Source organism: Schistocerca piceifrons, chromosome 3, assembly GCF_021461385.2.
Source record: "Schistocerca piceifrons isolate TAMUIC-IGC-003096 chromosome 3, iqSchPice1.1, whole genome shotgun sequence".
Classification (NCBI taxonomy): domain Eukaryota; kingdom Metazoa; phylum Arthropoda; class Insecta; order Orthoptera; family Acrididae; genus Schistocerca; species Schistocerca piceifrons.
Genome location: NC_060140.1, coordinates 143,498,601 through 143,525,544, shown reverse-complemented (window position 1 = coordinate 143,525,544; position 26,944 = coordinate 143,498,601). Strand labels below are relative to the sequence as shown.

Sequence of the window (26,944 nt, the reverse complement as noted above, 5' to 3'; positions counted from 1 at the left end):
TAACGTACGCTCTAAGTTTATAATTAAATTATTTTATAGAATGATGTACTACAACAACCAGAAGAATTTTAATCATTATTATAAGCATTGTTTTCATGTGTGATTTATTAAAATATCCTAGTTGCAATGGGGTCTAGAACCATGAGAAATTTGTTGGAGGATATGAATTTGCCACATTGGCTGTTATTGTTAGGATTAAACCATTTATTTACTTTATATTGTTCACTACAACATAGTTTCAGCCATTCTAAGGTGCCTGCAATATGTATAAAATATTTAACATAATTAAAATTCAAAGTATAGTCATAAAGCTGGGGTGGGCAGCTTTTGTAGCTCTGGGGCCATTTTGTGGAAGCAGAGCTTAACAGAGGGCGGCACCTTTTGAAATGTTTGCATTCATTAGTTCACTTTGCATTTCAGAAAAGATCGATTCTTCATTATACACACAATATTCATCAGTGATTTTACATTTCCTTCATTACACACAAGACATTCATCACTTATTTTACATTTTTTTGAAAGTTTGTGGTTTCACTAAAGTTGACATTTATTTACTTGCTGTTGCACAGGTAACATCGAAATAAATCAGATCTACCAGAAAAGTGCTGCGCATTGCATGTATACACAAATCATGTCGATACTCTTGGTACTCTGAGTGGTGCCTGATAGGAGTGAGCATAAATTGGCAACGCCTTTACGTTCATCCATCAGCCCCCGTGTCGAGTGACAACTTGGTTTGCACGGACAGTATCTACACTGCGCAAGCTTATTGACGACGCTGTCCTACTGAATACCTTCGGTTATGCACGGGAAGGGTATCTTGATTCAAGACATATTTTCCTGATTGTATTGGTGGGTCACACAAAAACACTTCGTGGACCACTTTTGTACTGCCGGCTGCCATTTGCCCACCCTGGCCTAAAGCAAGCACTAGTTGTTTAGTCAACAAATAAAAAGAGAACTGATAGGATATGATCTGGTAAACACAAATACTTGGGTTACAGTCAGTGTACTTGTCTATGGCACAATTTAAGAAGCAAAGGATGGCTGGCCTGACATAATAAAATCAATACAAGTGAAGCAAGCTTAAAAATGGTATATACACAGAAAGGGAGAATACCATACACTAAAACATTTAACTACTAAGAATTACCCACATTACACCAAGTGTTATGAAAATGGGCTACACAGCAGTCACTTCTTTACACAGTATATTGCAATAAGATCTATGACAACACAAAACTCAATTTCCCATAGTGCTTCTTAGAAACAGCAGTAATATGTAGCATCCAGGTAAAACAATAAACAGTATTACGTAAATGTGACATTCTTTTTCTAAAATTTTAGTTTTCCATGGTGTGCAACAACAGATGCAGTACAAGTGATGAAAATATGAGAAATATAAGGATAGAGAGAGATAAGTACACTGGCTGTAAACCAAAAATGTGCTTCTAAGGGGGTCATACTCTGCAAGTTCTTTTTTTTATTGTGTCTACTAAAGAATCACTGGTTGTTTTATACTTTGTATTTTGTCTTACTGTTTACTGTTCTTTTGGTATTGTATTCACAGACATCTGAAGGTGGCCAAAGGCTGAAACTAACCAGTAATGTGAAACACATACAAGGTGCAATAAAGGCACTTTGCCTGATGAACTGACAGCCTATGGTGATTAACATTCTGATATTTGGAACCATGGACATTGAATATCTGCCCACGGAAATACACACACATGGCCATTCTAGAACATATCATCACCACACCACTGCACTCCTACAGTGAGTGCACCACCTACCCCACCACGTGAATACGCCAGCCAATAGTGTTCCTCATGGCTGGTATAAATAAGACAGCACAGTGAACAGCTAGTCATTTCTGTACTTGTGTCTGATATTGTCAGGTAATATCACTGCTGTACTACGGATTTCATCAATAAATACCTTACTTGGCATTTAGTCTTTCTCCCTAGTCATAATTTGGATTGTCTCCTCTTTTGCTCTGTGCCTGTTAACATTGCTGAGAGGAAGGTTTGTCCTTTGCACCTCACTGCCAAATAGGCTGCTTTGGGCTTGTCCCTGTGTGTCCCATCAACCACCTGCCAACCATGTTTAGCTAGACTACCACTTTGTGTCATTTTCTCTTCCAAGGTGGTCTTTCAGCCTTGCGGCTTCACCCACTTCTCTCCTGGGTTTTAAAGTGTGTGCTGATACCCAGCTACTTGTAGTTATAGCACTGGCAATCAGGAAAAGGAAACTGTTTGGTATCATGAACATTAAATTGGTTTGCCTGCTGGAACACCCTGCAGCAGCTAATGCAACAGCAGCAACTACAGGCATAATTTTTACAAAAGTCTGCTTCTGTTTCACGTGGACAAATTCCGAGTGTACAAGGCCAGTCTGCTACAGGCCTCAGCACATCCAACTGTCAATACGCTCATTCGTTCTCTATCATTTCCGCCTTTCAGTGATGATAAGGAGGACTGGGACACACATTTGCATCGAGTGAAGCAATATTTCACAGACTTCAAGTCATGGACAATTCATTACAGGGATCATTATTTCTGTCATGGGCGTCCCCATACACTAATTCTGCTCTGCAAATGCTTCTGTTTGGCCTCATTGTGCTCTCCTTTCAAGAGGTATGTTACTCTTCTGACTAATTATTATTCCCAGAGACATAATTTGAATGCCTCCAAGCTCAAATTTCACCAATATCATAAACTTCCTGGACAATCATATCACTCCTGAGTCACGAACTTGCAAGGCCTCAGCAAGGTCAAATGCGATTTCACTTGCGCCAATCAAGGCTGCAAGGCTTTGTATGCAGACTCTGATTTGTGGTGATGTGGGTCAGCTGGCATCCAATCCTGAGGTCTGAACAGTTACATTCAAATTGGATAACCCTGTGTTAGAGCACATCTTGTGCGTCACACATTCATTCAAAATTACACAGGCTGCTAACGAACAACTCATGGCAAGGTCATAAGTTGAGGCGGTTAACATGCCATTATTCATTCCACCTCAATGTCACAGTTTCACAACACCACCAAGGTTGCTGCAACGCTGTGATTCTTTGTTGTCTGACGTCTATGGTGACCAAGTCTCCAGTCAACCTTTGTCATCGGTCATGTTGACCACTCCCATTGTGCCTGCAGTGTTTTCTCATTAATTCACAAGCAGACAGTCCAGTTCTCTGGGGTTTCTTTACAAGCTGTGGAAAAGAGAGGTACCTCCACTCAGCGTGTCAGTGTGTCGCAGCCACGCAACCCGCTCCCATACCATCCGACGTGTGCACCAAGACACTGTACACATGCAACCATTTCACAAGGAAATGGTTTCTCACATTTGGCATTTCTCACCAGGAGGTCCATTTCCAGGTGGGCACAGGGGCCATCATTTCTTTATTAAATTAGGCAACATGCAAAACTGGGCTCAACTGAATTGTTCCCCCCACCCCTCGTGGTGTTTGGTGACCTATGGTGACAGCTTATTCCTCTTCATGGTCACGTCTGTCTCACTGTAGCCTAAAAGAGCATAAGTGACTCATCACATTTGTCATTGAGAACCCATCTGCTACCAACATTTCTGGCCTCGGTGCCTTTACGTTGTTACGGTTTTCTATTTCTGATGAAGTCAAGGTTGTATCATTGCAGTTCCTTTCCAGGAACTGGACAATCTCTACACTGCATTTGTGTCTCTAGCTCAGCCAGATTTAGAATGTGTTCAGAATGTCAGGAACACATCACCCTTCAGCTGGATACAGTGTCTCAATTTTACTGTGCCAGATCATTTCTGGTTACCTTACATGCTGTTGGGAAGCAGGAGTTAGATCATCTCCAGACTGCTGGGGTTATTGAGGCAGTGAGCCACTCTGCTAGTCATTATCAAAAAGCCAAATGGTTCTCTCAAGTTATGTGGACATTTCAAGGCTACAACCAATGCTCCAATGCAGATAGATACTTATCATATCCTCTGGCTGGAAGACTACCTCACTAAACTTGCTGGAGGAGAATATCACTCCAAGATCAATCTCACCAATACTTAGCTCCAGTTAGCCTTAGATCATGAATCACAGAATACTGTTGTCTCGATATGCCTTTTGGATTATATACGTACAAGCAGCTTCTATTTAGCATTGTCTCAGCTCCTGCTTTTTCCAGTGGTTTCTGGAACAGTTGACGCATCTTATTCCGGTTTGTGTGAATTACTTGAATCTCATTATCACAGGATCCTCATGCCAAGAGCATTTGAAAAATCTCCACACCTTATCACCCTCCAGGACACAGGCCTGTGTTTTCATTTAGAGAAGTGCAGGTTTTCTTCAGATGGAAGTGGAGTATTGGGGGCATTGGCTAACCAAAGAGGGAATCAGGCCCCCTGATCAGGATGTCACTGCAACAGATTTCTTACCCTGTCTGACAAACCTATCCGAATTGTAGGTGTTCCTGGGCAAGATAAACTATTATTCCAAGTTCTTAACCCATGTGGCACACAATGTGCAACCCTTCAATCATGTACATAAAAGGGGCGTGCCTTACAAGTGGATCACTGACTGCGACTGGAATTTTACTCACCTGAAAACCACACTGAAATTTGCCCCTTGCCTCACACCACTCTCTCCTGGTCGCCCACTGGTTGTGGTGGCAGACGCATCCACCTATATACCGGAGTGATCTTGGTGCACAGGAATCAGTTGATTGGTTGGTTCAACAACTAAAGGGGCCAATCTATGACGTCATCGGTCCCTCCTACCTGGAATAAGCAAGTCGCCAAAACTGCGCACCAATGAATGGCCCAGTGCACGAGACCCAAGGAAAGAAGTGCCAAGGTATATTAAACAACTCAAAGGCAGAAAGTGTGATGATGAATATACCCCCTGCCACTTACCAGAGGCACACCATCCAACAACACACAGAAAAGACTAGTGACATGGACAGGATGAAGAAAACATGGGAAGAACACTAAGCAAAACAGAACATGGTCGAAGAGTTAAGAAGAGCAAAAGGAAGGGTAGGGTGAAGACAGGAGCAGACCACCAAGCCCAGAGAACCATTGTCTGGTTGGTGCAGAGGAACTAACAGGGTGTCCTGCCAACCCCTTAATAGGCCATCAAGGCTGAGGCATCTTCCCTTATACAGAATGATAAGAACACTCTTCACGAATCAACCGTAAAACCAGGTCAATTAGCGAGGCATCATCTAACACCAGGGGTAGCGAGTCAGGAAGATCAAGTCTGCTGCAGGGCAGCTAAGGCAGGACAGTACAGCAAAAAGTGGACCACCGTCAAACGGGCACCACAATGACAGTGAGGTGGACCTTCATGACAGAGGAGATGACCGTGAATCAACCAACTATGGCCGATGTGGAGCCGGCAAAGGATGATGAAGTCCAAGCGAGAGGCCCACTTGGAGGGCTTCCACAAATTTGTGGTATCCTTTATCTCCCATAGTTAGTTTGGAAAAGTCAGAATATGCCATTTCATATTCAAAATCCTTAAAACTTGGTGACATGATACTGGTAAAACATACAGTTCCAGATAGTGATCTTAAGAGCCTGCTTGCCAGTAGCCAGAGAGTTCATTCGCTGGGATCTCAACATGACTTGGTGTCCCGACAAAGACCACTGAGCGGCTACATTGGTTCAGGGCAAAAAGGGAATCTTGGACGGTCAGGATCAATGGCTGAGGAGGGTAAAATTGATCAAGAGCTTGTAAACTGCTTAAAGAATTGTTACAGATAAGGAATGACTCACCAGTGCAGGAACGGATATGCTCAAGAGTATGAGAGATGGCTACCAATTCCACAATGAAAACACTGGCAAGGAGTGGATTTCATTACATCCCACATGGACGTTAGCAAAGCCAGTGTGACTGGAAACCATCGAGCCATCAGTATAGACTGCTACTGATCCCCAAGACATGTCAAGAATAGGGGCTCTCTGCTTAATAAAGTGGCAGATTATGGTGTTCAAAAATGATTTCATCCTTTGGAAATTTTGTCATTATTTTAGGTGTTACATCTGACGTCATTGCAAACAATTGAGAACGGCTCCACAGCTGATACTACATAGTTGTGAACAATACAAAATAAAACAATGGTTTAATCCCAACAATAAAAGCCTGTATGGCAAACTGACATCATTGAAGCTACGAAGATGAAGGCGTTTCTTCTCGTTAAATATTTGTTGTAAAATAAAGTGAAGTTACATTATCAGTCTTGAGATGTAAGGATAGGCACTCATGATGCATCTCTGATTAATTATTGTGTGGTAATAAAAGTTGGTACATACAGATGTACGTATGTTCTATCAAAATATCAGAAGCTTTTAAAATAAATACTGAATGTCTAAGCTAGGAGTGGTGTTACACTTATGCAATGTTTTCTATCACAATTATAAGCACACCTATTAAGTAAATTTTTCAGATGTTTGTAAGAGATTATTTGAAGAAAGTATTACAACAATAACAAATCTGCAGCACAAACTGTGCTCCTCTCATCTTAATGTAAATAATGAACATGTATAGGACAATAGCATGCATGAAACACAAAAATGAGATGATTGCAGAAAAAAAGGAGGGGGAGAGATTTTAACCCTGCTTCTGCCAAATGATAGATCAATAGTTTTACCATCATAACAATAACAAGAAAATTCAACAATGACACTTACATCAGAGACTGATTCAGCTGCCCAATAAATAGTTTAGACAAATAAGGAGACAAATGCAATTAAACTAGAAGAAACAGAAGTAATCTTTTGTAGGGAAAAAGATAAGAGCATATGCAGCAACCACGAAGTGTGACAGCAAAGGAATTTACACCAAAGAGAATACACAACAAAACAAACAATAACTAAAATAGGCATCTCAAGAATATCACAATGTGAGGATTCTTTTATAATATACATAAATACTAGACAAAGAATGAAATTTTTTGGGCATATAAAAATAAACAAGACAGATGTCACTGCACTTAAAAAAAGTGCTGGAAAAAATAATGTACAAACAAGGAACAACATGTTCATTTGGTCTTTGTCAGATTAAGGAAAAGCAGAGTAATTCAACATATTGAAAACTGCACTTTTCCTTTACAAATTGCCAGTTTTCATAAGAGCAATCTACCCAAACAATAGTGGTTTGTTTTGATGATAACCACTTACTGAATACCAAAACAGGACAAGTGGATTTGACCAACAAACAAATTTCAAAATACAGATGGACCTCTGGTCTTGGATCAATCAATTTAGCAATAAAAATATAGATAACAAGAAAATGAAAAGGTAAATGCTTGGGTATTGAAGAGAAGAAAATTATGTATATTTTTTACTTATCACACTTGAAAACTGACACATTCACACTTGAAAACTGACACATTCACACTTGAAAACTGACACATTCAGTTTTAATACAAACCTCTCGTTTTGCTTTCTTCAGTTTTCTTTCCAAGGCATTCACGTCAAACTCAATATTTTTTGTACTTCGCTTTTTGAATATCAAAGACACTTGTGGTTCTGGTACATGTGGATGATTGTGTCTGTTTGCAACTCCAACAAGATTGTCATAATAAGTAAAATTTACTGGCTTTCCACAATCCAGCTTTTCATCTATGTCTAAATCCACTGTGTTCCTGTTGGAGCTCCAGTCATTTCTTGTAGGGTTTGTTTTATTATTCACTTTTTCAGTCTGCTTATTGTTGGATCTGTAACCAATAACTTTGTCTTACATACTTGTTAAATTCACTGGTATCATATTATAATGCTTAAATTCTCTTCAGAAAGTTTTACTAGTATTAGCACCTTATAATACTAACATATAGGTGATAACCAGCCGGCCGCGGTGGTCTAGCGGTTCTGGCGCTGCAGTCCGGAACCGCTGTACTGCTACGGTCGCAGGTTCGAATCCTGCCTCGGGCATGGGTGTGTGTGATGTCCTTAGGTTAGTTAGGTTTAAGTAGTTCTAAGTTCTAGGGGACTTATGACCTAAGATGTTGAGTCCCATAGTGCTCAGAGCCATTTGAACCATTTTGAAGGTGATAACCTAAATATTTCTAGTGTGCTTGAGTAAATATTATCAAATATTAAGATAGGATTAGCAAACCGTGTAATTACACCCAATATTTACAAAACTGCTGATATACTGATACTGAGTGTACATTTGAAATGTAAATATGATAGCAACATGCTTTGAAGACAATCTGAATAAGCTGTATAAACCAGGTACACTTCTGAAATTCTACAATTCAATGATTCTAGGAACTGATAATGCAAATCATAATGTCTTCTCAATACTTGATTTTTCTCTGTTCACACTTTTACAAGGATACTGGATATATCATGGCATCAATTTAAGGCAACAAAGTGTCATAATTAGATATAAGTACAACATGACTAATAGATCAAACACAACTTTAATCCAAGGAAGCATTAACAGCTTGAACACAGTATTTAAATAACATTCAGCAGGAACCAATTACCTACACAAAGAGCTGCAGCAATACACAGAGAGAACTAAGGCCAAGTGTAGCTCGACTAGCCTTAAACAGACTGGAGGCCATGGCGAGCTCTGATGGTGATTGATATATAGTTTCAGGGCTGTCATAAGTTTCCCCAAGTGAAATTCCCTGATTTCCAGACAAGTTTTACCATTTCTCCCTGACAAATTTTGAGATCTCAGGGGTTTTTTTAAAAAAAAAAAAAAAAAAAAAAAAAAAAAAAAAAAAAAAAAAAAAAAAAAAAAAAAAAAAAAAAAAAAGAGAGAGAGAGAGAGAGAGAGAGAGAGAGAGAGAGAGAGAGAGAGGAAAGGACTTTTGTATGTAAGAAAAAACGTTAAGTACTAACATCAACATCTTTTGTAATTAACTGTTTTCTGATGGACAAAGCAAGCCAAATGATATAAGTGTTTCATTAATACCACTGTAGTTATTTTATTTCAATAAAATGAAACACATTTGATGACAAAAATACACATTTCCTTGGAGTTTGAAATGTAACAGTCCTATTAAAATTAATCCAAACACGTAAATTTTAGCCATGAACAGTAATTTCTAACAGAGGTGTATGAAAAATATGTACTTGTATAGTTTATCGACTAGAATTCACTCATGTTTAATATACAAAAATCTAGATAATCTTCAAAATGTGACATTTGCTTTAGGATGAGAGTTTTAATTGTTAAGTAATAGAAAAATGATTCTAAACAATGCCGAGGATTGTTCGGGATTGTTTAGAACATATATCTAGGGGTAGCCATATTGGCAGGGTCGGTCAGCACTTTGTGGGATTTTGGACAGAGAGCATGTAGCTGGTTGTGCATATTTATTTCATTATTGTAAGTATATTACAACTTATTTCACATTTGTCAAGATGCCTTTATTTAGTTTGAAATTGTAATAAATTTCTAGCTGAAACACAATAAGAGATTCATTTTTAATTTTAACTTTTCTGAAGTTGGAATTTTCACAGTGACTGAGAATCAAGGAATTCTATTGCGACAGATTGCCAGATACAATGAGTAAAACAACCCCATTATTACGAGTAGTTAGAGAAATGTTATAAGCTGCAAGACACATTTAAAATACCTTCACCGATTTCAGAAATAACCTCAGAAAAGAGTAGACCTCTTGAAAGAAGTGAATAAGGTAGGGAAGAGTTGTGCAAACCAGCACTATAGGTGACCACCAATAACATGTTAGTTCTATCTTCATTATTGTTGGTCATTATCCACTATGTTATGTCTAGTATTTTACAGGTATTGTGTGCATTTTCTTTCAAGGAGTATATGAGTACATAGAAAACAAAACTCCAGCGACTGCCACAATTTTCTTCTTCTTCTTATCATTTATATTTTCTAGTACATAAATTACTTTCAAAGTGCCAAAATGTACTAGATAAATAAAATATCTATAAAACACCACACTGTACAGTGTACTTGCTGTGAGACAGTTGCAATTCCTGAAATCCATAGTCCGTGGCCTCTGGTCTGCCTGGGAGCACCACAGTCCTGGGTCCTTGGATAAACCATGAAAATCCACTGCATTATGCCTCACACAAATATACCCGGCCTATGGGCCAGCAAGACTAGATGCGATGGGCAGGGCTTGCACATTAGTGGGAAACGATGGGCTTCAGATGGGCAGGCCTGCAGAAATGGCGTGTGGTTTTGGCCCGTCATGGTAGTCCACTCATGTCACAGACACCATGTTGATGAAATGAGACCGTGGTGATCAATCCATGCAACAGATAATTTGCGCAAATACTCTGACAATCAATACTAATGGGGATAGGTAGCAACTCACTATACAGATGATCGCTGAGTCACAGACAGGCACGTAAAAAAGACTATCACACTCTCACAACTAAATTTTCAACCACAGGTTTGATGCGCGCGTGCTGAGAATCAGATCCAAAGAAGCTATTCCTCACACTTCCCTGCCTCTCGTCGGCAGCTGCTAGCCTAATGGCACGACTGTGGCTGCACTGACTGCAAGCTGAGGGGAATGATGGGAAGGGGAGAAGCAGTAAGAATGAGGGGCTAGGAAGCAGCACATGTACTCAGCTGTGCCCAGCCAGCAACAATGCATGACATCTCAGTAAACAAACAATTTCTCCTTTTTTTTTTTTTCAAATTTCTCTGATATTTTCCCGATTTCCCTGAATGTTTGAAATTCCCTGATATTTCCCTTATTTCCAGAAATTGTGGCAACCCCGATTCTATGCCTACCTCCCATGTCAAACCATATAACAACACCGGCAATGCTGTTTCCCTGACGACCTTGGGCATCGACACTGGTTATGGCACTCGCAGTGCTGATGATACTGCTATTAGTGGTTGCTCCAGAATGGATGACAGAATCCCTGACTATTGTGTCGGAAGCAGGAGAAGAACTGCAGATTCGGCCACCATGGACAGATACCCATGCCTGCATGGGAGTGCAGAACCAGCAGCAGCAGGTGATGTAACTCCCGATGTGGACAGGTTCAGAGGCAATGGTGTGACATCATCAGAGGTTGCCTGACCATCCACGTGAAGGCGAACTATACAGATGATCGCTGAGTCACAGACAGGCACGTAAAAAAAGACTATCACACTCTCACAACTAAATTTTCAACCACAGGTTTGATGCGCGCGTGCTGAGAATCAGATCCAAAGAAGCTATTCCTCACACTTCCCTGTCTCTCGTCGGCAGCTGCTAGCCTAATGGCAAGACTGTGGCTGCACTGACTGCAAGCTGAGGGGAATGATGGGAAGGGGAGAAGCAGTAAGAATGAGGGGCTAGGAAGCAGCACATGTACTCAGCTGTGCCCAGCCAGCAACAATGCATGACATCTCAGTAAACAAACAATTTCTCCTTTTTTTTTTTTTTTCAAATTTCTCTGATATTTTCCCGATTTCCCTGAATGTTTGAAATTCCCTGATATTTCCCTTATTTCCAGAAATTGTGGCAACCCCGATTCTATGCCTACCTCCCATGTCAAACCATATAACAACACCGGCAATGCTGTTTCCCTGACGACCTTGGGCATCGACACTGGTTATGGCACTCGCAGTGCTGATGATACTGCTATTAGTGGTTGCTCCAGAATGGATGACAGAATCCCTGACTATTGTGTCGGAAGCAGGAGAAGAACTGCAGATTCGGCCACCATGGACAGATACCCATGCCTGCATGGGAGTGCAGAACCAGCAGCAGCAGGTGATGTAACTCCCGATGTGGACAGGTTCAGAGGCAATGGTGTGACATCATCAGAGGTTGCCTGACCATCCACGTGAAGGCGAACTGATAACGATGCCTTGAGCAGAGACTGTTCTCTATGCAGATGTTACAGACACACCACCCCTGGCATTTGGAACCAACAGCTGGAATCCATTTAGGGCAATGTCCAAAACCACATGCCCAGACATCCACCCCCGGCCAAAGAGGCACGGCAGCTGCATGGGTTGACGTCCAGGTGGAAGGTGCAAGTGTAATAGCAATATCCTCGGTTGGTCCCTGTGGAGTAGATATGTTGGGCTCTTCTTGCCAAATGGCATGAAACCATAAGCGAAGCGAATCCAATCTATGGCAACATTGGACAAAGAGTTGCCAACATACTTTTTCGTATGACTTTTGAACTTTGCACCACCTCTGCTGTGAATACAGAGCAGTGTTCTGGAAGCGGATTCCGAAATACGTCAGTGCCAATGGTGAAGGCACACTCGACACCGTGGTCAGACCAAGTACCATCAGTGTACACAAAGGTACTATCGGGAAGTTCTGTGTGAAGGTTGTGAAACTGAAGGTGACAGAATGCGGTTGGAGTAGTGTCTCAGGGAGCAAATGGAGGCCAAAGTGAGCATGGGCCAACACATGAAGCCAAGGTGGTGAAGGGTTCACACCTATCGGCAAAGTGGCACGTAACGAGAAGTTAAGCTGCCGGAGCAAGAGCCGAAAGCGAAATCGAGGAGGCAACAGAGAAGAGGGATGCGCCCCATACTGGCGATCAAAGGAGTCTTTGAAGGAGGAGGCACAGGATTGTTTGCCACACTTGGCTGACAAAATGGCGTGCATATCTGCTGAGGAGAAAGTCACAGTGCTAGGACAGCAGTAGTTCGGCAGTTTCTGCATACAGACTCGCAACCAGGCTAGTGTAAATGGTGCCAGTGGCCAAACAGATGACATGATGGTGGATAGTATCGAGACGACGTAAGAGGGACAGACATGCAGACAGTTTTGAATGGACAATGGACCAGTATAAATGGAGGAGGGTGGTTCAATCTGCTCCCCAGGAAGAACCACTGAGGACATGTACGACAGACGAATCGCATACTGCAGCCACCCGGTACGAAACATGAGGGGGCCACGAATGTTTCCTGTCAAGCACGAGTCCCAGGAATTTCATAGTTTCAATGAACGGAAGTGCAACATGCCCAACACATAAAGATGGTGGAAAATACCAATACTGCCCCCAGAAATTCATACAGGTTGTTTTCTCAGGGGAAAAATGAATGCCACAGTCAATGCTCCATGAGTAAAGACGATCGAGACATCGCTGAAGAAGCCGCTCAATGAGACAGGTACATAGACAACTGCAATAGATGGCAAAATCATCAACAAAAAGGGAGCTGGATATGCCCAGCAGGAGACAGGCCATGATAGGATTAATGGTGATAGCAAAGAGGATGACACTCAGAACAGAGCCCTGAGGCACACTGTTTTCCTGGATAAAGGTGTACGACAAGTGAACCTATGTGTACCTTTAAAACTCTGTCTTTTAAAAATTTCTCAAGGAAACGCAGCTTGTGGCCATGGAAGCCCCACATTCAGAGAGTATGGATGATATAGTCTGGGATTTCCTCAGAAAACCATTCACGAGATGGGTGGGCAAAGTGACGAGATGGTCAACTGCAGAATGGCGTGCTCGAAATCCACACTGTGCAGTGGTTAGTAAACTGCGAGACTCAAGCCACCACACGGGCCAGGCATGAATCATATGTTCCATCACCTTGCAAACAAAGCTGATGAGAGAAATGATGTGGTAGTTAGAATGAAGATGTTTGTCCTTACTGGGCTTAGGTATGGGTATGACAGTGGCTTCATGCCAGCGTCTGGGAAACGTGCCCTCTATCCAGATGTGGTTGTACATATGAAGGAAAAAGTGCTTGCCAACAAGAGAAAGGTGCTGCAACATCTGAAAGTGAACATCATCTGGCCCTGGTGTGGAAAGCTGGGATGAAGTGAGAGCATGATCTAGCTCCCTCATAGTAAAGGCGGCACTGTAGCACTCACGATTCAGATAAGAGAAGGGTATTGCCTCAGCCTTCTTCACTCGTTTCCAATGTAGTAAAGCAGGGTGACACTGGGAGGAGCTTGAAATCTCAAAAAATTGTGGCTCAAGTTGTTGGATATATAAGTAGGGTCCACTATGACATCATCTGCTATGGTCAGGCTGGACACTGGGGAATGGACCTTGGTCCCAGAGAGCTGTCGGAGGTTGGCCCACACAATGGAAGAAGGAATGGAACTATTGAAAGAACTAGTAAAGGAAATCCACCTAGCTCTTTTGCTACCCCAAAGAATGCAACGGCACTGTGCACATAACCACTTGTAAGGAATGCAGTTTGCCATTGTAGAATGATGGTTAAAAACTTAGCACGTCTCCGCATGCGAATGGCGTCACAGCATACCTCACTACACCAAGGGCCTGGGGCATGGCGCAGTACAGAAGAAGTGAGAGGAATGGAACATTCTGTGATGGTAACAGTAACATCTATAAGATATTCCCACCTGGTCATCGCAATTGGGGAAATTTTCGTTGAAGGTTGCCAGGGAAGAGTAAAGCCTCCAGTTGGCCTTACAAAGCTGCCATTTGGGTGTGCATGTAGGTGGGGTATGAGTCAGCAATCAGGTGGCACAGGGGAAATGTTTGCTCAAGAACACATCAGACGGAACGGACCACTCGAGATGATGGGCAAATTGGGCAGTGCAGAAGGAGAGCTTGAAATGGAAATAGGTGTGATGGGGGTCTGAAAGGAACATGGCTGCTCACGTGTTACGGCAGATGACAATAAGTTGATTGAAAGGGTCAGCCAAGGAATTATACATTACCCAGTCACCTGTTACATGTCAGATGTGTGGGCTGGCCTTCAGGAGTACACGGGGAGGAAGAAGAAAAACAGGAACCTCAAACACCAAAGCGGAGGAAGGAGAAGAGGTGGGGAATGAAAAAGAGAAACAGGGAACGAAAGATAGCAGAGAGACTGTTTTGATATCAGTGACTGAATATGCAGAACACATTTCCAACAACATCCCAGACATGTTCCCCAAGGGACGGGAAAAAGAACAGCAAGAAGATAGACATGGAGCACAGAAGGGAAAAGATGCCACAAAGGCGGGGGCCCCATAGTAGCCAAGCACAAACCTACTAAAGAGGGGCCAGCCTCAGTGGAGGGGGTGGGGGGTTATAGGGACAGGATGGGTGCAAGGAACGCATTCATTGCTGTTTACTTTGTTGGTGCGGCTGCTGCTGGGAACGTGGCTGGCCGCCTCGACTCAGGATCATGTGCAGATCACCGTGACCATGTCCTCCCCTGCAAACTATCTGAAGCTTGGTGTGGAGGAGAGGATTGGATTGCTGGTACCTCACACCATGACTCAAATTTGTTACCCACAGCTTGCGACACCTCAAATGACTGTGCAATAGCTAAAACTGTGGAGAAGGATAGATTTTCAAGCTGAACGGTATGCTCTTGCACCTCACTATATGGAGCTAAACGAATGATAGCACCTCTCACCATCTGACCACCAGCATACGGCTCTTTATGCACATCAACCACAAAATGACGACGATGACTTACTCCATGGATTTCAGTCTCCCATGCTCCATAGGGTTGATGTGGTTGCTTCCTACAGCAGTAAAACTCAACCCACGATGCAACGACATGGGTGCACTCACAGTAGTATTCTAAAAGAAGTTCACACATTAGGTCAAACGTTAAGGAAGACTGATCCTGCAAATGAGCATGTTGATGTAGGACTTGATACATTCTGGGCAATAACCACAAGAGGAACAAGTCACAACACAAAATAATGTCAGTAGACAATGTTGTCACTGCCGTTTCTTGTATATGTTGCATTTCTCAACAGACTCATCATATGTAGAAAAGGGATGTGGATAAAACATGGGGATCACGGAGACTAAAACAGCAGGTGACACAGACTAAGGAGCTTGCCGACTAGACAAAATAGAAGTCAATTATGGAAGTACGTGGGTTTGATTGTCCAGCGCCTGTGACTGGTGGTGCAACACCATGGCAAATGATTCTTGTTGTTCAACCGACTGACGGCCCGCCGGTCCCCCCCCCCCCCCCCCCCCACACACACACACACACACGTCTGAGGCACCCTCTGTGGCCAACATAGCACTGCTGCAGACATGGCTGTCACAGTCATTCACATATTAACAAGTTTAGCTTGACAAGTATGGGACATGTTGTTAGTCTTGGCCTTATAGTAGGTACCAACCCAGAATTGGCACTGTCCCTGGATACACAGTGTGATCTCATACAGCTGGCAAGTGGGACCAGGTTTAGGGGGGGGGGGGGGGGGACCACACAGGGAAACGGGGGAGAGAAAAGGAGGGGGGGGGGGGGGGGGGGGCAGTTGGCCCATAAGCTGATAAGCTGTGTTCAGATATCTGTGGGGGCACACTTGAGAGGCAGGAGGAAGAAGGGAGGAGGGAGAGAGGTATATTCAATATTTATTGTTTATGGTAGTACTATGTTTTGACCATATAGATTTAAATTTGTTTTTAAAATGATTCCACTCATCTCCCAGAGAACCACAATATTCCCAGTATTGATGTATACGTGCTGGCAGGTTGACAGGCAGTCTTGGCATTTGTCAGATAACTGATACCAAAATTGATTTTTTTAGTATCATCATAATTTCTCCTTGTTTTCCCCACTATGACTTTTTCCCCTCTGTGATAAGAGTTACTGCAAATTCACAAGAGTGTAAATATGCATTTAGGCTATAGTCAGTACCCGTAGAAAGGCTATCTCCAAAAATTATAGTGGGTAAACTCCATTATACCTCTGCTGCATGTTTTAGTGCAACACATGTTTTTATAAACTGTAATAATAATCAAAAATTGGACAACAATTACACTGGAAGTAACAAAAATTGATTAAATTCTGATACTTTCATTGTTAAAATCAGGAATCAAACACAGACAAAAAAACTCCTGGAAATCATAGGTTTATGAGCATCCATAGCATAAGGCAATGTTGATTTATACACCCCAAAATTTCCATAATTTTGTTTTATTTCTTGAGCTTTCATCCTGTTCTATGAGTATGAAATAATGTTTTGACCAGTACAAAATTGTACATACTAAATTTTGGCTATGATGGGTGATGGCTCATATGCAGAAAATTCTATTTAGCCACTTTACCAACACGTAATTGGAGTGAACTCTATATGAAAGTTTGCAGATGTCATCAAATATTCATGGCATCAGAAGAGGTTTCTCCAAGCACACTAATGGATGAATCTAAAATGGTTCCTTAAATACATTGCTAATCAATTCCCAGTTGTGATGATTTGGTATCCTATTTTCACTGACATTCTTTACTTTTTATTATATTTAAATATATTTTTTAAGTTAAGTGCGCACAGAGGCGTTTAAGCAAATATTCCTCTCATGCTGTGTATGTGAATTGAATGGGAAGAAGCACTAATAACTGGTACAATGAGAAGTGCGCATTGCAGTGCACTTCACAGTGCTTTGCAGAGTATAGCTGTAAATATTGAAAGGTACATTTTATCACTATTAGCTCCACTCTTTCATATTTTACTCAGGGATGGAAAAAGGGACTACATAACTCTGTAGGCTCTCAAATGTTTTTTATGGCACTCAGAAAACACAGTTGAGGCAACAGTAGATTTTTACTATCCATACTGAACACCACTTCCCTAAATTAATTTGATAATCTTTCGTGACTGGAATGTAATCTTTCTTCTGAAGAGTCCTGTTTAGTTGTGAACGAAGTATTCTACTCTATGCCAAGTAGTGCCTTTTGTTGATAATGAATTACCAATGTGCCATCTGAGTGTGTCTTACAAACTCGATTCTTCAACCTGTCACAAGCTGCTCCTCTTTCCTTCTAGCCCCTACAGATGGACTCTTACTGTGCTGTGAGACTGGTCTATCGGAAAGAAAGGTTACAGCAGAGGATTTTGATGTATCCAAGCCTCAGGACTGTTAAAGAGTAACCAAAATCCTTTACTCCAAGCAGAGTGTATACTGAAATGATTAGGTGTGTCAGGTTTCGAAAGAAAGGGAGGAGCCAATGACAAGTTGAGGCTTCGAATTGGATTTTTTTTTTTTTTTTTTTTTTTTTTTTTGGGGGGGGGTCTAAGGGCGCTCAACTACTGAGGTCATTAGCGCCCAGTCACAGTTGTTAGAGCACATGGAATCTAGTAAAACTCAAGGGGAGAGGGACACACCAGAAAGTCCTCACAAAGATGCAGATAAAATAAGTAAAAAAGTTAGATGTCTTTGGACAAGCCAGTCAAAGTTATAAAGCGCAGAACACGAGCAACTGCTCGAGCGTCATCAGCTAAAATATCCGGTAAAGTAGATGGCAGGGACAGGACAACATGAGATTGACTAAAGCGGGAACACGACAATAAAACATGGCGCACTGTTAATGCCTGACCACAAGGGCACTGCAGGGCTGGGTCACCAGAGAGCAGGTAGCGGTGGCTAAACCGGCAATGCCCAATCCGCAACCTGGTCAGAATGACCTCTTCTCGCTGAGATGGTCGGGAGGAGGTTGTCCAAGCAGTTGGGAGCGGTTTTACTGCCCGGAGCTTGTTTCCTTGGAGGGATGACCAAGCATCCCACCACAACGACACAAGCCTCTTACAAACAATCCCACGAACGTCAGATGACGGGACACAATGGGAGGCTGGCCGAGGCAGGAGGACTGCAGCCTTGGCTGCAGCATCTGCAGCCTCATTCCCAGGCACTCCTACATGTCCGGGAACCCACAGAAAGCTGACAGGAGAACCATTATCAGCGAAAGAATGGAGGGACTGCTGGATCCGTTGAACCAAGGGATGGACCGGATAGGGAGCTCCAAGGCTCTGAAGAGCACTGAGTGAGTCAGAGCAGAGTACATACGATGAATGGCGGTGGCGGCGGGCATACTGAACGGCCTGATGGACTGCAAAAAGCTCGGCCGTAAAGCTGGAACATTGGTCGAGGAGCCGGTATTTAAAGGTGGCGGCCCCGACGACAAAGGCACAGCCGACACCATCGTCAGTTTTGGAGCCATCGGTGTAAATAAAGGTGTGACTGGCAAGTCGAGCACGAAGTTCGACAAACCGTGAGCAATACACTGCAGCCGGAGTACCCTCCTTCGGGAGTGAGCTGAGGTCGAGATAAATATGAACCGGAGCCTGGAGCCAAGGTGGTGTCGGGCTCTCACCCTCTCTGAAGGTGGTAGGGAGGGCAAAATCCAATTGTCGAAGCAGGCGACGGAAGCGGACTCCGGGGGGCAGCAGGGCAGACACATACAACCCGTACTGACGGTCGACAGAATCGGCGAAGAAGGACTGATAAGAGGGGTGGTCGAGCATAGACAACAGCCGGCAGGCATACCGACACAGCAGTACGTCGCGCAGGTAGGTCAATGGTAATTCGGCAGCTTCAGCATAAAGACTCTCGACAGGACTAGTGTAGAAGGCTCCGGTCGCAAGACGTAACCCCCGATGGTGGATGGAGTTGAGACGGCGTAAGAGGGATGGCCGAGCAGATGAGTAGACGAAGCTCCCATAATCCAGCTTCGATCGGACTATGGACCGATACGAGCGAAGCAGGACAGTGCGATCCACTCCCCAAGATGAACCACTAAGAACTCTGAGGACATTAAGGGAACGTGTACAACGGGCCACCAAATAAGAGACATGTGGAGACCAACAAAGTTTCCTGTCCAATGTGAACCCTAGAAACTTAGTTGTTTCCACGAATGGGAGAACAACGGGACCGAGATGTAAGGATGGCGGAAGGAACGCTTTATATCGCCAAAAGTTGATACAAACCGTCTTCTCTTCAGAGAACCGAAAGCCATTTGCCACGCTCCATGAGTATAGGCTGTCTAGACAACGCTGAAGGCAGCGCTCCAGGAGGCATGTTCTCTGGGCACTGCAGCTGATCGCGAAGTCATCGACAAAGAGAGAGCCTGAGACATTAGGTGGAATGCAATCCACAATTGGATTGATCGCGATGGCAAAAAGGGCTACGCTCAAGACGGAGCCCTGAGGCACTCCGTTCTCCTGGAGGAAGACGTCGGACAATACGGAACCCACACGTACCCTAAACTTTCGATCCGTTAAAAAGGAATCAATAAAAAGGGGCAGGCGACCGCGTAGGCCCCACCTGTGCATAGTGCGGAGGATACCTCCTCTCCAACAGGTATCATAAGCCTTCTCCAAATCGAAGGACACGGCTACCGTTCGGCGCCTTCGCAAAAAGTTGTTCATGATGAATGTCAACAAGGTCACAAGGTGGTCAACAGTGGAGCGGCGGCGACGAAAGCCGCATTGGACATTGGTAAGTAGCCGTCGAGATTCAAGAATCCAGAATAACCGAGCATGAACCATGCGCTCCATCACCTTACAGACACAGCTTGTAAGAGAAATGGGGTGGTAACTAGAAGGAAGGTGTCTATCTTTCCCGGGTTTGGGTATAGGAACAACGATGGCGTCACGCCAACGCATGGGGACCTGACCTTCGGTCCAGACACGATTGTAGGTACGAAGAAGGAAGCTTTTGCCCGCTGGAGAAAGGTGTACCAGCATCTGAACGTGAATGGCATCTGGCCCCGGAGCAGAGGACCGGGACAGTGCAAGCGCACGTTCGAGTTCCCGCATAGTAAAGGGGGCATTATAAGTTTCCAGATTCAGCGAGTGGAAGGAAGGTCGCCAAGCCTCTTCTGCCTCTTTCCTGGGAAGGACGGCAGGGTGTTAATGGGCGGAGCTTGAAACCTCCGCAAAAAACCAGCCAAAGGCGTTGGAGACAGCCACAGGATCAACGAGGACCTCATTACCTGAGGTCAGGCCAGGTACCAAGGAGTGGGCCTTAATGCCCGACAGCCGGCGCAGGCCACCCCAAACGACAGAAGAGGGAGTAAAACTGTTAAAAGAGCTGGTGAGAGAGGCCCAACAAGCTTTTTTGCTGTCTTTGATGACTCTACGGCATTGCGCTCAGAGTCTTTTGTATCCAATACAATTCGCCAACGTAGGATGGCGGCGAAAGGTGCGTAAAGCACGTCGTCGAGGACGGATAGCGTCTCTACAAGCCTCGTTCCACCAGGGGATGGAAACGCGACGTGAAGAAGAGGTAGTACGAGGAATGGAACGTTCGGCAGCATTGATGATAACAGCCGTGAGGTATTCGACCTGACTGTCACAACTGAGAAAATCGTGGTCCGGAAAGGTCGCCAGGGAGGAGTAAAGTCCCCAGTCAGCTTTCGATATGTTCCAGCTCGAAGGACGTGGGGATGGGGTGTGGTGCAGGAGACGAACGACACAGGGGAAGTGGTCGCTCGAATAGGTGTCAGAAAGGACATACCACTCGAACCGACGGGCAAGAGTGGTAGAACAGATCGAGAGGTCCAAGTGGGAGTAGGTATGAGTAGAGTCCGAGAGGAAAGTCGGGGCGCCAGTATTGAGGCAGACAAGATTGAGACGGTTGAAGACATCCACCAAGAGTGAGCCTCTTTGACAGGATGCAGGAGAGCCCCAAAGGGGATGATGGGCATTGAAGTCGCCAAACAATAAAAACGGCGGGGGAAGCTGAACAATCAGGTGCATCATGTCAGCCCGACTAACTGCGGATGACGATGGAGTGTAGATGGTACAAACTGAAAAAGTAAAAGCAGAAAGAGTAATACAGACAGCTATTGCTTGGAGTGGGGTGGTCAATGGGATGGGATGGTAATAGACATCGTCCCGAACGAGCAACATGACCCCACCATGAGCTGGGATACTGTCCACAGGGGTGAGGTCATACCGCTCCGAGGTATAGTGGGTAAAGGCAATACGGTCAGTTGGGCACAACTTGGTTTCCTGGAGACCAAGGACGAGCGGACAGTGCAGGTGAAGGAGCAGTTGTAATTCCTCCCAATTAGATCGAATACCTCTTATGTTCCAATGTAACAAGGCCATCGCTAGTCAAAAAAGAGGGGGAACGAGACGGGGGAAGAGCTGGTCACCTCGACGGCCGCAGAGGGCCAGGTTTCGATGGAACAACGCTACAACCGGCGGGAGGCGGATCCTGTTCCATCGAGTCATCGCCAGCTGCAGCCGCTGTCCCTGGTTGTGTAGGAGGGACAGCATCATTTGCTGACGAGAGGCCAGCTGAGCGCCTGGCAGCAGAACGTCCCGGCAAAACTGAGGACGGCTGGGAGCAGCGACTCGCAGATGGAGCGTCAGACGAAACGCACCGGGGTGGAGAGGGGGATAGAGACTACTTCTTGGAGGCCTTCTTAGAAGTCCGAGGAGGCACAGGGATGGTGGGCTGGACCCGAAGAAGGTCCTCACGCGCGGGGTCCGTTTTGGAACGCCAGACCTCGGAAGCTGGGGTCCGGAACGTTTCCCCGATGGACGCCTGAGAAGAGGATCGCTTCTCAGGCGGAGGAAGGGTGGCCCCTGGGGCAGAGGGGGCGGGGGCCGCGGGGGAGGAGGATTTGGAAGGGAGGGATTTGGGAGGCGGAGGCATAGACCCCGGATGGGGGGAGGAGGTGGAGGGGGGACAGGATAGGGGTGAGGATACCGTGGAAGGAGTGGACACGTCTGAGGCAAACGAAGTGGTCAATGTCACGGGATGGAGGCGGTCATACTTCTTCTGGCCTCAGAATAAGAGAGACGATCCAAAGTTTTGAGTTCTTGAATCTTCTTCTCCTTCTGATACGCGAGGCAGTCTAAGGATCTAGGCGAGTGGATTCCAGGACAATTAACGCACCGAGGTGGTGGGGTGCATGTATGTTCCTCACCAAGGGGACGTCCACAATCGCCACAAGGGGCTCAGCCTCACACCATGACGACATGTGCCCAAAGCGCAAACACCGAAAACAGCGCATAGGAGTCGGGACGTAAGGTCGCACGTCGCACCGGTAGCACATCACTTTTACCTTCTACGGGAGAACGTCCCCCTCGATGGCGAGGATAAAGGCCCCGGTGTCGATGCGACGGGTTTTGGGGCCGCACTGGACTCGCTGGACGAAATGCACGCCTCGGCACTCCAGGTTGGCCCTGAGCTCCTCATCAGATTGCAGCAGGAGGTCCCGATGAAAAATAACCCCCTGCGTCCTATTCAGTGCCAGATGCGGGACAATGGACACTGGGATGTTCCCTAGTCGGTCGCACGCCTGGAGCGCTGCCGACTGTGTGGCGGAGGTGGTCTTTATAAGAACGGACCCCGAACGCATCTTACTGAGAGCCTCGATTTCCCCGAAGATGTCCTCGATGTGCTGAACAAAGAACATGTGCTTGGAGGTGGCCAACGTCCCCCTATCGGTTCGAGAACAGACCAAATAGTGGGGGAAGTACTTCGCCCCAAGCTGGCGGGCCTGTCCCTCCTCCCAGGGAGTGGCCAAGGGGGAAAGGGCAGGAGAACCAGAACCAGAGACAGTACCTTTCCTTTTGAAAGACTCGGCTGCAGAGCGACCTGATACGTGTTGACGTTTCATCTGCGAAACGTCCGCCCCGATACCACCCACTCCGACCAGGGGCTCTCCCCACAGGCGCCACCCAGCCTCAGCAAGGGCCACCTGGCAGGATGACCGTTGCCGGGAGTCCTGATGCCCCAAGGAGACGGGCATCTACTCCTTGGCCGACATGGGGAGGATGCAGCTCAGGTATCGGCAGCACGATCCCTGTGTTGTCAGGGGGCTACAACCTAGAGGGTACATGACGACCCCACCACAACGGGCTGGCTACCGTGCTGGATTTCGGGTGCCATGAAAAGTCCATCATGATCATAGGTGCAGATGGGGACGCACTATGGGCGTAACTTGTACAATCCATCAAGCGTTTAGGCCCAATTTGAGGAATAGTGGGTATGGTGACAACGCCGTTACAATGCCGAGTGCCAAGGTCTTAGTGCACTGAGGACCAGTGGTACACCACGTAAGGCGTCCTTCCCCAAAAGGCTCGTATTTCTGTAGAATTTTGAAAAATGGAGGTCAAACCCCAAGGGGGACCATCACATGGAAGGCCGAAACGGTTGAAACTCCTTTTAGTCGCCTCTTACGACAGGCAGGAATACCTCGGGCCTATTCTTACCCCGGACCCGCAGGGGGAGAATTGGATCGCGAGAGCTACACAGTAGCATATAATTATGTAGTGACCTGTCCTCAAAAGGCTGAGATATACACTCCTGGAAATTGAAATAAGAACACCGTGAATTCATTGTCCCAGGAAGGGGAAACTTTATTGACACATTCCTGGGGTCAGACACATCACATGATCACACTGACAGAACCACAGGCACATAGACACAGGCAACAGAGCATGCACAATGTCGGCACTAGTACAGTGTATATCCACCTTTCGCAGCAATGCAGGCTGCTATTCTCCCACGGAGACGATCGTAGAGATGCTGGATGTAGTCCTGTGGAACGGCTTGCCATGCCATTTCCACCTGGCGCCTCAGTTGGACCAGCGTTCGTGCTGGACGTGCAGACCGCGTGAGACGACGCTTCATCCAGTCCCAAACATGCTCAATGTGGGACAGATCCGGAGATCTTGCTGGCCAGGGTAGTTGACTTACACCTACTAGAGCACGTTGGGTGGCACGGGATACATGCGGACGTGCATTGTCCTGTTGGAACAGCACGTTCCCTTGCCGGTCTAGGAATGGTAGAACGATGGGTTCGATGACGGTTTGGATGTACCGTGCACTATTCAGTGTCCCCTCAACGATCACCAGTGGTGTACGGCCAGTGTAGGAGATCGTTCCCCACACCATGATGCCGGGTGTTGGCCCTGTGTGCCTCGGTCGTATGCAGTCCTGATTGTGGCGCTCACCTGCACGGCGCCAAACACGCATACGACCATCATTGGCACCAAGGCAGAAGCGACTCTCATCGCTGAAGACGACACGTCTCCATTCGTCCCTCCATTCACGCCTGTCGCGACACCACTGGAGGCGGGCTGCACGATGTTGGGGCGTGAGCGGAAGACGGCCTAACGGTGTGCGGGACCGTAGCCCAGCTTCATGGAGACGGTTGCGAATGGTTCTCGCCGATACCCCAGGAGCAACAGTGTCCCTAATTTGCTGGGAAGTGGCGGTGCGGTCCCCTACGGCACTGCGTAGGATCCTACGGTCTTGGCGTGCATCCGTGCGTCGCTGCGGTCCGGTCCCAGGTCGACGGGCACGTGCACCTTCCGCCGACCACTGGCGACAACATCGATGTACTGTGGAGACCTCACGCCCCACGTGTTGAGCATTTCGGCGGTACGTCCACCCGGCCTCCCGCATGCCCACTATACGCCCTCGCTCAAAGTCCGTCAACTGCACATACGGTTCACGTCCACACTGTCGCGGCATGCTACCAGTGTTAAAGACTGCGATGGAGCTCCGTATGCCACGGCAAACTGGCTGACACTGACGGCGGCGGTGCACAAATGCTGCGCAGCTAGCGCCATTCGACGGCCAACACCGCGGTTCCTGGTGTGTCCGCTGTGCCGTGCGTGTGATCATTGCTTGTACAGCCCTCTCGCAGTGTCCGGAGCAAGTATGGTGGGTCTGACACACCGGTGTCAATGTGTTCTTTTTTCCATTTCCAGGAGTGTAGTTTCACACCACAGTTCCCTAGGTAGTTGTAGCTGCTTCCACATAATCAGTGCCCCGAAATTTCTGTAACACACTAAACTGGCCAGTTACAGTCTTACAAGGAAGTATCTTAAGTGCTTTCATCTTTTCATTCATTTATTATTCATATCAACTGATGAGAATCCCAAAAACTATAGCAGTAATAAAAATAGAGTTACCAGAATGTCTTGTATGGAGTCTCTTTGGAACATGTTCAACATTTTCCTATAAATATAATTTTTGAAAAAGATTATTAGTGTACCTAATCAATAAATTGTGGCTAACATTTTTAAAATTATGTTTCAAAAGGTAAAATTAATAAAGTGTTACTCTGATGCACTCATATTCATACTTTCACATGGAAGCAGAAAATATTTAAGGCTAGGTCTCCAATGAATTTGTAAAAACCATAGTTACAATACATAGACTACAAAAACAACAATAGCTAAAATGCTGTACCAGGGAATTGTGATTGATTCATCACTGGGAAAAAGATGATACCAGCCACAATGGGAACGTATTAAAACCTTCTACCTAATAACATATGTAAAAGGTTAGACATTACACTAACTACATTCCCTTCTTGTCACCTAAAAAGGAGGGCAGATAAGCTGGTAAACCAGTTGCTGCCCTTATATATTGATATAAAACACGTTTTGTTAAAATGTGGTGAACAGCATTGCACACAGGTGCACTGGAGGAGGAATCTGTGTGTCAGAGGACAGTGCCCTATCTGGAGGTGCATTATAAGTACTTCCTCCCACCTCAGTTGTCAGAAGGAGGAGGATCATTTGTTGTTTCATTGATCAGATTTGTTGGCGATTCCAAACTCTAGCAACTACTTCTTGATACTGTATCTCAACACAGAGGTGATTATACAGGGTGTTACAAAAAGGTACGGCCAAACTTTCAGGAAACATTCCTCACACACAAAGAAAGAAAATATGTTATATGGGCATGTGTCTGGAAACACTTACTTTCCATGTTAGAGCTCATTTTATTACTTCTCTTCAAATCACATTAATCATGGAATGGAAACACACAGCAACAGAACGTACCAGTGTGACTTCAAACACTTTGTTACAGGAAATGTTCAAAATGTCCTCTGTTAGCGAGGATACATGCATCCACCCTCCCTCGCATGGAATCCCTGATGCAGCCCTGGAGAATGGCGTATTGTATCACAGCCGTCCACAATACGAGCACGAACAGTCTCTACATTTGGTACCGGGGTTGCGTAGACAAGAGCTTTCAAGTGCCCCCATAAATGAAAGTCAAGAGGGTTGAGGTCAGGAGAGCGTGAAGGCCATGGAATTGGTCCGCCTCTACCAATCCATCGGTCACCGAATCTGTTGTTGAGAAGCGTACGAACACTTCGACTGAAATGTGCAGGAGCTCCATCATGCATGAACCACATGTTGTGTCGTACTTGTAAAGGCACATCTTCTAGCAGCACAGGTAGAGTATCCCGTATGAAATCAAGATAACGTGCTCCATTGAGCGTAGGTAGAAGAACATGGGGCCTAATCAAGACATCACCAACAATGCCTGCCCAAACGTTCACATAAAATCTGTGTTGATGACGTGATTG

General features: G+C 45.4%; 1 protein-coding gene across 1 annotated transcript in view; it reads right to left on the bottom strand.

Moving 5' to 3' along the window:
• LOC124788289 overlaps window positions 1–26,944 on the bottom strand; it is a 110,669-nt gene that overhangs the window by 69,211 nt on the left and 14,514 nt on the right. The window contains exon 2 of the mRNA XM_047255522.1: window positions 7,406–7,691. Coding sequence (XP_047111478.1) covers window positions 7,406–7,691 — 286 coding nt within the window. The remainder of the gene's footprint in view (window positions 1–7,405; window positions 7,692–26,944) is intronic.